Raw genomic sequence first — 12,725 nt, forward strand, 5'->3', positions numbered from 1 at the left:
GTGACTCATGATCCTAATTTTGCAGAGAAGCACAAGGGGGAAATGATGCTCAAGGTCACGGCCAGCCAGGGGCTCTGGGAGCAGAACCCCAAAGTCCCGGCCCTCCTGCAAGCTGCTGTGAGCGCTCGGGCCAAGTCCCTGCCGGGACTTCAGGAGGGAAGGTGAAGCTGCTGCATGGCCGCGGCCCCACACGAAGCAGGCAGCGCTGCCAGGTGCAAATCTTCGTTGTCACGTCTCCAATCCAACCTTTCTATAGGGCTCGTTGCTTCTGGTGTTGGTGTTGGTGTTGCCAGATCTTGTGGTGGTGTTGGTATGGAGGGCATGAGAATCCCCCCCCACTGCAAACGAGGGGTTTCCCCACCTGGGTGCCAGAGGGGGATTGTATCGGGCCTCCCCCCATTTCCATGCCCAGTGATGAGGCTAGAAATATCCTTTTCCTTAGTAAGAACAGAGGGTCTGGTGCGTTCAGGTGAATCCCAGACCTGAGGTTCCCCAGAGAAGCCCCCCAGCCCCATGAGATAAGATGCAGGGGTTGGGAGGGTAGGACCAGGCTTTGCAGCAGGTGCAGGCCTGGAGTCTCGGTCCCTGCCAGGAGGGGCTGGTCCAGGCATCTCCTCCCTCCTTCCCCCGCCAAGACTCGGCACTGCAAAGCCGGGCTCCTGCCTCCCTGCCCATCATCCCAAACCCCTCCTCGCTAGGAGGGACCTAAGGGCTTTTCTGTGGCTCCAGCAGACAAGGGCACAGAGCCCCCCCCCCCGGAGCCGAGCCCCGCTCTGCCTGCCTGGCGGCTCATGGGGAGCCGGGGGGCGGGTGGGGAGCGCAGCCTCCTCCCGGTGCCCGTGGACGATGTGATCGGGCCAGCCTCGGCTGCGTGTGAGCTCGCTCTGGGCATCCGCAGCCCTCGATGAGGTGAGCAGGGCCGGCCCCAGGCTGGGAGGGGGATGCAGGGCTGGAGGGCTGCCCCCCGGGAGGGGGATGCGGGGCTAGAGGGCTGCCCGCCCAGCCTTACGTAAGTGGCGGTGGGGGAGATGCCCCAAGCTCTGCCCCCCCTTGGTCGCAGCTGCCCGGCAGGGCCCCCCCAAGCTGGGGGGTATCCGCTGGGCACAGCTGCCCTGCACCAGGCTGGTCCTGGGGGGTCTTTTCCTCCTGCTTTCTGATGGATCCCCCCCTCCACTGCAGGAAGGAGGGAAAGGCCGCGGGCGCCTTCACCCCGGGTTGGAAGGGGCTCGGGCGCAGGCTCTGGCTCTGCCGCGCTGCGGGAGCTCGGTCCCCCGCAGAGCTGCTCTCCCTTGCCCTCCATTGGCGCCCGCCAGCCTTCCCCTGCCCGCTGGGCTCAGGCCCCCCGGGGAGTCCTGCAATGCTCCCTGCCCTGGCCCAAGCCCTTGCCGCCCGTCCGGATGGCCCGGGGGTCCCGCCTTGCAGCCCTGTGTTGCTCGGCATCGTTTGGAGCGAGGGGGTCGGGGGCACCGTGGCCCTGCCGTGCTGCGTGGGCTCCTCTTCAGCCTTGCCCCCTCCTCTCAGCCCATCCTTGCAGGGGGCGAGCGGAGCCAACTCCTGGCTTTGCAGCAACGCTAATCCCTGGGCCGAGGACCAAGCTCTGGCCTGGCAGGCGTTTCTGCGGGGGGAGCACAAGGGAGCTGTGGGGCCGGCCCTCCTGGGCGCACGAGCCCTGCCTGGCCATCCTGCTGGGGCCACAGCGCTGGCAGGGGGCTCCAGGCACAAGCAGAGCCCAGCTCTGGGCCCATCTGATCCGAGCAGACGTGGGCCCTGTCCTTTGCCTCCCTGCTTCTACCCCTCTTCAGCCGCACGCGTTGGCTCAAGGCGTCTCATCCTGCGACTCGAGCACAGCCCCAGGGAGCAGGGTCCTGGGTCTGGGAGGGGACCGGAGCGGGGGATTCCCAGGGTGTCCCCATTTCTCGCTGGGGGGGTCTGGTGGTCGGGTTTTTGTGGAGCAGGACAGACCTCCTGGGTGCCGAGGTGCATGTGGCTTTGCAAGGAGCTCTGCAACATGCAGGGACACCGTGGCTGGCAGAAAGGGGGACCTGGTGACTGCCGTGTACCCGGGGCATCTCTCGAAGGAAGGGGGCTGCCCAGAGCCCCATGGATAACTCCCCCCAGCTTTGCTAGGGCACAGCCAGGCTGGGCTGGGAGAACAACTGGGCACCAACAGCCGCCTGGGATTTAAGCTGCTGATGGGCAGGACCAAAAATCACTGCAGAGACATGCAGCTCACAGGCTGCCCAGAGCCAGAGCCACTGTGGTGGTACCAGGACCTTGCGTCAGTACAAGGAGGGGATGGTTACCTGAAAGTAGTTGCAGGTCACATGCATTTGAACAGCTTTCAGGAGCCTTTCAGCATGTGGCTAGCAAGGGGGAAGATGTGGGTCATGGATACACAACCTGCGTAAGCACACGGGGGAGGACCCAGGAGTCCTGGGGCCACATCCCTGCTCCCTGCCCAAAGCAGCGGCAGAAGCAAGGAGGCCCAGTTCCCAGCTGCAAGACCCCACGTTCCCCATGCCCAGATGGGACCGCTCCAATCCCCCCGCCGTGTCTGAGCTCTGCCCCGGTAGCCCCATGGGGCCACCAGTCAGCACGCCTGGGATGGGGAGGCCTGATCCCCTGGAAACACGCCAGCCCCACCTGCCAGGTTGCAAGGGGAGGGAGAGCAAGGCAGCCCCCGCAATCCAGCCCCACTCTTCACCAGGCTGTGCACCCTGTCCTGCAGCCCATCAGCATCGATAATCCACCAGCCTTGGCTCCAGCAGTAATGGAGGTGCTCCCTCCCTGCAGGGGAGCTGGAGTCTTCCCAGGTCCCCTGCAAGGACAGGCTCAGGCCAGATGCTGCTGCCTGCCTGGCCTGGAGGAGCTGGGCCAGGGTCAGGTCTGACCCAGGCCCCCAGAGGTGGAGCCCAGGCTGCGCTGCAGGGGAATCTCCCTGCCCTGCAGCTCCAGCTTGCAGAGACCCCCTTATACAAGCAGCACCCCCAACCCCAGCCTGCCAGGAAAGTTCCTTTCTTTCCAGCTCCCCACCTTTCCATCAGCCACTGCCCCTTTCTCTCCCTGGCATCAAGCAGCAGCACTTCAGTCCCTGCCATAGCCAGTGCCCTACAATCCAGCAGCCCTCCCCTCCATAACCCCCAGCATCTGCAGCCAAGGCTTGGCGCCTGCCAGCCTTTTATGTAGGTCAGAGCCTGGCGCATGCCCAGCACCTGTAGGCAGCTCATTGCTTGCAGGTGGGGGGGCTTAGCTTCTCATTCATTTGACAGGACTGCTCCAATTTGCCCCCACCCTCACTTCCCATGGCAGGACCCCTGACAGCCCAGTGTGAACTGGGGTGTTGCATGCAGTGCCTGCCCCTTACCGCTACTTCATCGCTTGCCTCAGTTTCCCCAGCCATCTCCTGGGGCAGTGGGTTGTTGCTCCCTGCCTTGGGGAGGGGGGATGGACACAGGAGCCCCTGGTATGGGACTCCCCTCCGTGCAGAGGCTGCAGCCCACAACCCCCCATCGGTGCAAGGATCTGACCACAGCTGGCCTGGAGCTCTGCTTGCCTGTGGGGGACTCCCACCTCCCGGGCCCTGGCTCTTCCAGGCCCCGCTGCAGCCCCGGAGGCCTGAGCTTTGTGCTGGGCTTGTCCGCTAGTGCTCAGGCCCCACTGTCAGTAGAGACCTGCTGTTTGCACAGAGGCAGCAAAGCCACCCCGAGATGGCCTACGTGGCCCCTGCGCGTGCTGCCGGCCACGGACCCTTGCAGTGCCCCCTGCACTCGGCTCAATCCCCAGCATCGTGCCCAGGGGCTGCAGTCCAGATCGCGGTGCTCCTGTGCTAGATGCTGCTCAAGGGGCCCCTGCCCTAAAGTGCTGGCAGGGGAAGACCTCCCCATGCCCCGTGGCAGGGCGGTGAAGGGAGCAACCCCACTCTGCCACATCCTGCTGAGGCCCGTGGGGATGCCACTGTGAATGGGCCATGCCCCTCGGGGCGAGCAGAGCCCGTCGCCCCCTCCCCAACCTCCCCCACCCCCGAGCACCTCAGGCCTCCATCCCCACACCCGGCCGTCTCCAGTGCCCGCTGTCTGCAGCGCTTAGGTGTTTCCTTGCCCACGGTGACACTGTCGTGGCAGCGCCTGGCGCAGGGAGTCACAACGGCCTCTCCTTCCATGCTCAGCCCTTCCCTGGCTGCAGCCGATGCCCAGCCCTTCCCTGTGGTGCATCTTAGGTTGCTCATCCCAAACCCAAGGTCGGCCCCAGGGAGAGCTGTCTGCCCACCCCTTCAATGGGGGTTTCCAACCGCAGGAGATGCACCCCTCCTTTCCCAGGTTTGGAGGGCTGCAGACCAGACTGTCTGCCATGCTGGGCCCCAGCTGTGAAGCCGCCCCCTCTCCCCCTGCTTGGGCAAGGGCTGCATCTGCAGGGTGCCCAGGCACCGGGCAAGGGCAGGGTGCCACTATCCGCTATCCAGGCACCGGGACCTTATTTCCTGCAGGGCCGAGCTGCCAGGCCCGGGCACTGTCTTCTCTCCAGCACCTGTGAGAGCTGGATGGGGCCTGCTGAGCCCACTCGGGGGTCCTGGGTGGGGGTGGAGGCTGCTGGACATGACAGCCGGGCTTGGCTCTGCTGGCACTGGAGGAGCCACATGCACCGCCTCTGAGCAGCTGCCCGCGGGGGGTCTATGCCCATCTCACGCTGCTGCATGGCCTCCCTGGCCTGGACAGGGCCAGATCCGCAGCTGGTGCCAAACTAGAGTGAGTGAGGGGACCTGGGCATGGACAGCAGCGGGCACACATGCCCCCCTAACTGCTGTCCTCCCCCCGCAGGAAGCAGCATGTTGACCAGCATCACCGATGGGATCCTATGTTGCCTCACGGGCAAGGCGACCAGCGCGGTGGGGCCCCTGGACAGCGTTGAGTCCCGCGATGGCTTCAGCTTCGTGGAGGTGAAGCCAGGGCGGGTGCTGCGGGTGAAGCATGCCCTGCCAGCCCGGCCCAGAGAGGAAGCGGTGCCCGAGGACCCCGCGCCTGAGTGGGGCACGGTGCATTGCAAGCGTAAGATCACCGTGTACCGCAACGGGCAGCTGGTCATCGAGAACCTGGGCGATGCCCTGCGCGCCGAGATCCTGCAGTGCCCCAATGGCGCCGTGGAGCCGGCTGGCACCGTGGAGCTGGAGCTCGCTGATGCCACGGGCCAGGCCCCGGTGCCCACCCCTACCCGCGAGGCAGTGGGCCCCGGCCGGCACCGCAAGCGCAAGCCCAAGAAGGTGGTGAGCATTGACTGCCAGAAGCGCATCACCAGCTGCAAGGGGACACAGGGCGACATCGTGCTCTTCTTCATCCACGGCGTGGGTGGGTCCTTGCACATCTGGAAGGAGCAGCTGGACTTCTTCACCAAGCTGGGCTACGAGGTGGTGGCCCCCGACCTAGCGGGGCACGGCAGCAGCTCCGCACCGCAGGTAGCGGCCGCCTACACCTTCTACGCCCTGGCCGAGGACATGCGGGCCGTCTTCAAGCGCTACGCCAAGAAGAGGAACATCCTCATCGGCCACTCTTATGGGTAAGGGTCCCCCTGGACAGGGGTGGCTTGGAAGGACTGGGCCCCCAAGGTCACCGTGCCCAGCCCTGGAACCAGGGGGACTGTGGCTTCCCGACTAGATGGGGCCATGGGGGGTCACAGGTTGGATTGACCTCCTGGCCTATCCCCACATCCTGGAGGGTCATTCCTGAGCTGTGTGGGGGGTCTGGGGGCAACAGAAACCCCCCAGGTGCAGGGAGCTCTGTGGGGGCAGAAGAGGAGAGCTCTGCAGAGCCCATCCAAGCCCTGGCTGCTCAGGGGGTATTAGCATCAGCTGAGGTGCATCCACACAGCCCCAGACAACCCTACTGGGATGAGAGCTGGGAGCTCCAGGGGCTGGTCCCCCGCCCTGGGGGAGAGCCTCTGGGGCCCATGCTCAGCTCCGAGCATCCCCTGGGCTCCTGTGACCTCAGGACCGGTGGCACGGAGGTGTGCCCAGCCCTGCTGGTGACCCCCGGTGCAAGGCTGAGCACAGGGATGCCAGGGCTGGGGACCCGCTATAAATAGCCATAAACCCAGGAAAGCCAATTAGGCGAGGACTGAGCAGGGAGGGAAGGAAAGGGAGCTCTTAAAGGAGCAGGTTACACTGCAGCGACCCCAGGGGGCAGCTGGGCTGGGAGCAGGATGGGGATCAGGGCTGAAGATGGGCCCAGAGCTGCTCCCTCAAGGGGTCCTGGTGCAAGAGGCACCGTGCAAGCAAGGGAGTTGCATCACAGTCATGAGCTGGCCCCACTGTGCTGGGTGGCAGCAGGTCCATGCCCCGCCAAGAGCATCTGCATGAGTCTGAGCACTGCATGCCTGGCAATGGCCCGACCCTGGGGGGAGCCCTGATGCCCCTGGCACCAGGCTCAGTGCTCCCTTCTCCCCCGCAGCGTGTCCTTCTGCACCTTCCTGGCACACGAGTACCCGGACCTGGTGCACAAGGTGATCATGATCAACGGCGGGGGCCCCACGGCGCTGGAGCCCAGCCTCTGCTCCATCTTCAACATGCCCACCTGCGTCCTCCACTGCCTGTCCCCCTGCCTGGCCTGGAGCTTCCTCAAGTGAGTGCCCAAGTGTGGGGAGGACTACTGTGGGGGCTGGCGCAGATGCCTCATCCTTCACTGGGAAGGAGCAGCGATGCCAGGACTGCAGGCTGCCTCCCTGCCCCGGGGGCTGAGAACAGCATCCCTGGGGCAGGGCATGAACAGGTCCGGGGCAGGGTTGGGGCCAGGCAGGACCGTGGACCTAGGTCCACCGCCCAGCTGGAGCTCTGCCCGCCCTCCCGTCCGTCCCCACAGGGCCGGCTTTGCACGCCAGGGTGCCAAAGAGAAGCAGCTGCTGAAGGAGGGCAATGCCTTCAACGTCTCGTCCTTCGTGCTGCGAGCCATGATGAGCGGGCAGTACTGGCCGGAGGGCGACGAGGTGTACCACGCCGAGCTCACCGTGCCCGTGCTGCTGGTGCACGGCATGCACGACAAGTTTGTCCCTGTGGAGGAGGACCAGCGCATGGCCGAGGTAGGCCCCCAGGGCTCTTGCAACCTGCCCCATTGCCCTCCTGGCTGCCTCACCCGGTCTGATGCCTCCTAGCGGCCAGAAGCTGCACGGAGCTCTCCCCGGGGCTGGGGCTGGGGCCGGGGGGGATCAAAGGGCCCATCCCACTCCTGCAGCCCCATCTGGGTGCTCACACGGGAGCTGCTGGCGCGGCCCCCCCGGGCTCACGGCTGCGCGGTGCCGTCTCCCACTCCCCAGATCCTGCTGATCGCGTTCCTGAAGGTGATCGACGAGGGCAGCCACATGGTGATGCTGGAGTGTCCCGAGACCGTGAACACCCTGCTCCACGAGTTCCTGCTCTGGGAGCCTGAGACGCCGGCCCCGGGAGGGAAAGGAGGGGAGAAGAAATGAGCCAGCCTGGGAGCAGGGCCGCCCGGACCAGAGGGACTTGGCACGAGCATGGAGGTCTGGCTTGGCCCTGGCAGGGGGGCGGCAGGGGCAGGGCCCGGAGGGCACAGGCCAGAGGAGCCAGCAGACCTGGAGGTGGGGGCAGGCACCCCAGAGCCTCTCCATCCCCTTCCTTGGCAGCATCCCACCCCCCCACCCCCCGTGCCGCAGGGCTCTGCTCCCAGCACGGAGGAGCCCAGCAGCTCCTTCAGCTGCAGAGGCTGAGATCGGACCCGCTGTGCTGCAGTAGTGCAGGGAAGGGGGTCTCCCCTCTTGCACCCACAGGCCAGCCGGGGAAGCGGGTGCCTGTCCCCAGCCTGGGGGGCATTGGCTTCCCCAGCCAGCGAAGCCTTTCCTGGCTACAGCTGACGGCAACAGCAGCAGCCCACCCCCCTGCCCAGGAGGGGTGGAAGGATGGTTCAGCATGCACGGGTGCTGCAGCTGGCGGGGGAAGGAGATGCTGTCCGACCTTGGGAACAGCCTTGGAGCTCGGGGTTGGGGAGGAGGATGGTCCATCCGTGGCCCTGCCAGGGGCTGGGGCTGGGAGGAACCCCTTGTCCAGTCCCTTCTGTAACCAATGGGGGAGACTCCCAGGAAGCCGATTTGAAGCCCCCTTGCCCCAGGTCAGCCAGGCCATGCACTGAGGATGCAACACCCCCACTCACGTCACCGATCACCATCACCCCAGACGCCAGCGGCTCTGACAGAGACCCTGTCTAGCTCGCTGCCGCAGGGCCCCGGAGAGTGGCGAGGCAGCGTCCTGGCACTGTTGACACTGGAGGTCTCTGCCCGGAGGCGCCAGGAGTGACTCATGCCGGGAAGGGCTGGGGCAAATCACTGCAGAATAATAATAACCACAAGAGACAATCACCTGGCGCCTGCCCACGCGACCTGTGTGCACTGCCCTCCGTCCTGGGCTGTCTGGAAGGGGCAGGGCTGCAGGATGAAAGTCCTGGTCCATGCCTGGAGATAAAACCAGTCTCCCCAGGGGCAGGAACAGGCCTCCCATGGGTCGGAGGAGCCTCCCGCTGGCTCCCAGCACCCAGCTCGTACCTGGAAGCCCTGCTGCAATCTCCCTGCAGCTGCCCTGACGTGGCCAGTCCTCTGCACCGCACAGCCTGGGACGTCCGCCTGAGCCCGAGTCCCACCACTGGCCCTGCCCATGCCTGCATCCAAGCTGTGCTCGGAGCTGCCCGGCAAGGCAGAGCGTGTGGCCACGGCACTGTGCTGTTGTACAGCTCTTGGCATGCAACCTCGTTGGGAGCTAATGGAGGGGTGCCGGGGAGCCTCATCCTGCCCAGGGCAGGTCTTGGCATTGCACCTTGGTGCCTGGAAGCAGGATACAGCACCCCGAGGTGTCTGTCCACATGCCCAGGGCCTGCTGGCAGCTACATGTGGAGTGGCACCTGGTCCAGGGTTGCAGAGGCTGGGCCCGATGGCCGCCAGCCTTGGGAGGCAGGTGGACAGTGGCCAGGCAGGCCAGCACCGCTCACCGCCTGCCAGTAAACAGCGCCGGGTCCTCACTGACAGCCTGGCCGCGGTTTATTGCAGTTTTAGAAACCCCCCGGTCAGGGGAGACATAAAAAAAAGGAGCAGCCCAGTACAAAGCCGCTGTCCCAGGCCATTGTGCAGAAGAGAGTAGTGCTAGCCTGAGCCCCGCTGCCGTGCCCATCTCCAGAGTGCCCCAGGGCCTCGGGGCAGAGGCTCATGTCTTAACGCTTCAAACCTGCCCCTTGCAGACAGGACAGCAGCTGTGGGGTCCTTTGTGTCTGGGGGGCCAAGCACAGCTTGGTGCCGCCCTCCAGGAAGCAGCAGCCCCACGTGCTGGTGCCCCCAGCCCTAGCAGTAGGAAGTGTCCCCTTCCCTGGGGCTGCAGCTGCCCCGGGGACATGGGGTGGGGTACGTGTGGCCAGGGGCTCCTCACTGCCCCACCTGGATGTCGGCAGGACGCAGCTGCCGCTCCCCCTCAGCCAGGAAGATCTGCAGGGCCCGGTGCAGCAGGTGGACGCCCAGGCGCCGGCGCCGGCGCGGGAGCCAGCCGGCCGCCACGCCGTAGCAGTTGCCCCTCTTCTGGTTCGTGAGCATCGCCAGCCCTGTGGTGCGGAGAGGAACGCGCCGGCTGCATCACAGGGCAGGGCCGCCTTGGCAGGGGGCTGGCGCGCAGCCTGCGCCCCCCGCCCATCAGCAGCCCCCGCTTGGGCAGGCCAGCTCCCCCAGGACGGGGTCAGCAGATTGGCGTGGGACCCCCCCGGGCCTTACCGAGGGCATCCACCATGCAGGCCTCCCGTGTGTACGCCTCCACAGGGATGACGTTCTGGAAGCAGTGCACCGACACCACGCCCTGCCCGCCCGCCCAGATGTCCAGGATGTGCCGCACCTTGGCGCAGGCCTGGGGGGCACACAGGCGACGCTCACCACCTACCGAGGAGGGGCCAGGCAGCCTGTCCCAGCTGCTTTGGGGTCCGTTCCTGGCTGTTTTCCGCCCTCCCACAGCCCAGCTCCCAGGACTGGCACGTGCCCCACACCCCATCCTGGGAGATGCAGCCTCTGGAAGCTGCCCCAGGCTGCAGTGCAGTGGACAAGCCCCAAGGCAGGTCAGCCCCATGCATCCTCTCAGCTCGGGGTGCCAGGCTCTGCCCCACCCCACCACAAGGCAGCCCCCAACCCCATATCAAGTGCTTTATGTCTGTCCCCGCCCCGTACCTGCTTCTTGCCTCCCCGGTAGTGCGCCAGGGCCTCGTAGAGGTGGCAGTAGGGGCGTGCACGCTTCCCCTTGCCCACGTAGAAGATGGCACGGACGAAGGTCTGGAAGCGCTCGGCCGGGCTCAGCGTGTGGCAGCGGAGGGGCAGGTTCTGGGTCACCCTGCAAGGAACCCCCTGCTCAGCTCCATGCGGTTTGTCCCCAGCTCCCCTTGTCATGCAGCCGTGCCTGGGGACACCGCCACTTCCCAGGGGACGCAAGTTGGGGCACACCTGCTGTGGCTGGCACCTTGCTCCGTGTGCTACCTGGATCTTCCTGATCGAGACAGTGTACGTGCCCCGTGCTACCCCTCCCAGGTCACGATCTTGGGTGGACCCCCACTCCCATCCCGGGACGGGTCAGTGTGAAGCCGGGTCAGACACGGAGCCTGCAAGCCGCCAAGTGCCAAGCTTGGGAGTGGGGGAAGGGGAGCTTTAGGCCCTGCGTGGCCACGGGATGCCCATACCTGGGGTCTAGGAGCAGGTAGTTGAAGCTGGACTTGAGCACGCCCTCCCGCCACTTCCGGGCCTTGTCGGGCTGGTCGAACTGGGCAGCCAGCGCCACCTCGTCTGCCTGGCAGTCGGGGATCTGCAGGGTCTCCAGTGCTGCCGACAACTCAGGGCTGTGTCCTGGAACGGCACGAGACACCCCGTTCCCACCAGTAGAGAGAGCGCGGAAGAGCAGGGAGGAAAATACAGCAGTCACGGGCAGCTCAGGGCCCCTGGGAGCTCTCTATGGCGGGTGCGGTGCCTGCCTGTTGGGGTTGTCACCACCCCAGGCTCTTTCCCAGAGGTGCCGCGGTAGCTGGATCACATGCCCAGGCGCTGCCTTCAGGCCGCTGCACAAAGCAAAGCGCTCCCAGCTGTCTTCAAAGTGGTCGAGATAAGTCTGAACTACATCAGAACGAGAGCAGGTGCCCTGGGGCTTGCTCTGGTTTCACCTGGCCCAGCCCTGGAGAGGCAGCGGCCGTCTCCGAAGTTTCTGGGGCAAAGGGATCTAGTCTGACCCAAGTCCACCCCGGGGCGGAGGCTGCCTGCAGTCCTGGGGCTGCTCCCGTCAGCAATAACTGGGGCAAGAGGGAGCTCTGGTTCGCTCTGCAGGTGATTGCAGCTTCCCCCAGAACCCGGGGCCCCCCGGGGCGGTGGCACTCACCTGTCGCGCCCCTGCCGGCCCGGGCCCCGGGGCTGCTCTGCAGCCTGTCGAGCTGCTGCATGTACAGGTTGCGTGTGGAGTCTGTGACCGGCCCCGGGTCGGCCCCCAGCTTCTGCAGCTTCCGCAGCAAGGCCTCGTCGGAGCAGGCGGGCACCAGCCGGTTCTCCCTGGCACCCCGCTGGGACGCACAGGCCCTCCAGTCGTAGATGATGGTGTCCTCGGAGCTGGTGTCAGAGCAGCAGGTGTTCTCCGTGGGGGGGACGTGGCGCTCGATGAGGGCATGGCCCTTCTCCTCGTCCAGGTAGAGGTACTCCACCGCCTCGCCGGCCCCGTGGTTCGTGGGCCGCCCGCCGGGGGACAGCGGGATGCCTGGGTCGTCCGTGTCCGGCACTGGGCTGAGCCTCCCGGAGCCAGGCGCTGCCAAAGCAGGCCTCGCGGCAGACAGCCTGCTGAAGCTCACCCGTGAGCGCGACGACGGCTTCTTCCCACCCAGCTGTAGCCCACCAAGCCCTTGTGCCAGGCTCTGGCTGGGCTCCACGCTGCCCAACTCGCTGCCAAACCAGTCCTGAGTGGAGGTCGTGGTAGTGGGAGGCCTGACAGGAGCCCCCAGCCCCGGGCACTCACTGCAGTCCTCCTCCGTCAGCCAAGAGCTCTCTCCTGGGCCTGGAGGGGAGCTGGGGGGGCCGGCCGTACTGGGGTGCTCCATTCTGGGTGGGCACGGACCAGTGGTTTCGGGGGCATGGAGGCGGGTGACCCCAGCAGGGCTCTGCAGCACTGTGGGGCTGGTACTGGGGGCACTGCTCTGCCCAGATGCAGCTGGCAGGCTGGCGGCTGGCAGCAGCACTACGGTCTCATCCAGGCTGCCCGACTCCACTGCTTCGCAATAAGAGGCACGTGTGCTCTCCAGGAGCCCCCCAGCCCGGCTGACTGGCATGCGGGATGTCTCCGGGGGTCTCCTGACTCTCTGGGTCCGCTGTGGCAGCTCCAGCGTCTCGTCAAAGAGGGAGGAGGAGGAGGAAGAGCTGTTGCCACGTGCCGTGGAAGCGTACAGGCGGCTCTTGGTGCGGGGTGTGATGTGGCAATGCGCCAGGCACGGTGGTAATGAAGAGGACCTCGGCGTCCCGGTTGAGTTGGCAAAGGAGGTGCCTCTGGGAGCTGAGTCAGGGCTGCCCAGGCACTGGAGCAGCAAGGCACTGGCTTCACTTTCTTCCCCATCAGTGTTTTCTCCAGCTCTGCTCATGGGCACTGTGCCCGCCATGGCTCTGCTCAGGGGCACCGTGTCCGCCGTGCCGCCCGTGGCTCTGCTCAGCAGCACCGTGTCCGCCGTGCCGCCCGTGGCTCTGCTCAG

General features: G+C 66.1%; 2 protein-coding genes across 2 annotated transcripts in view; one reads left to right on the forward strand and one right to left on the reverse strand.

Moving 5' to 3' along the window:
* The first annotated feature begins 507 nt into the window (after positions 1–507).
* On the forward strand, positions 508–8,355 carry ABHD8 (abhydrolase domain containing 8). Its single transcript, XM_019548062.1, has 5 exons — positions 508–909; positions 4,815–5,547; positions 6,438–6,608; positions 6,846–7,062; positions 7,297–8,355. Exons 2-5 carry the CDS (start codon positions 4,823–4,825, stop codon positions 7,447–7,449), a joined length of 1,266 nt encoding a protein of 421 aa, XP_019403607.1. The 5' UTR covers positions 508–909; positions 4,815–4,822; the 3' UTR covers positions 7,450–8,355.
* Positions 8,356–9,108: 753 nt separating this feature from the next.
* ANKLE1 (ankyrin repeat and LEM domain containing 1) overlaps positions 9,109–12,725 on the reverse strand; it is a 7,442-nt gene continuing 3,825 nt past the window's right edge. Inside the window, exons 5-9 of the mRNA XM_019548057.1 lie at positions 11,378–12,720; positions 10,692–10,854; positions 10,189–10,348; positions 9,745–9,874; positions 9,109–9,578 (exon numbers count right to left, since the gene is read on the reverse strand). Coding sequence (XP_019403602.1) covers positions 9,406–9,578; positions 9,745–9,874; positions 10,189–10,348; positions 10,692–10,854; positions 11,378–12,720 — 1,969 coding nt within the window. The 3' untranslated portion in view covers positions 9,109–9,405. The remainder of the gene's footprint in view (positions 9,579–9,744; positions 9,875–10,188; positions 10,349–10,691; positions 10,855–11,377; positions 12,721–12,725) is intronic.

This window comes from Crocodylus porosus, unplaced genomic scaffold (genome assembly GCF_001723895.1).
Source record: "Crocodylus porosus isolate Cpor-Errol unplaced genomic scaffold, CroPor_comp1, whole genome shotgun sequence".
Lineage (NCBI taxonomy): Eukaryota > Metazoa > Chordata > Crocodylia > Crocodylidae > Crocodylus > Crocodylus porosus.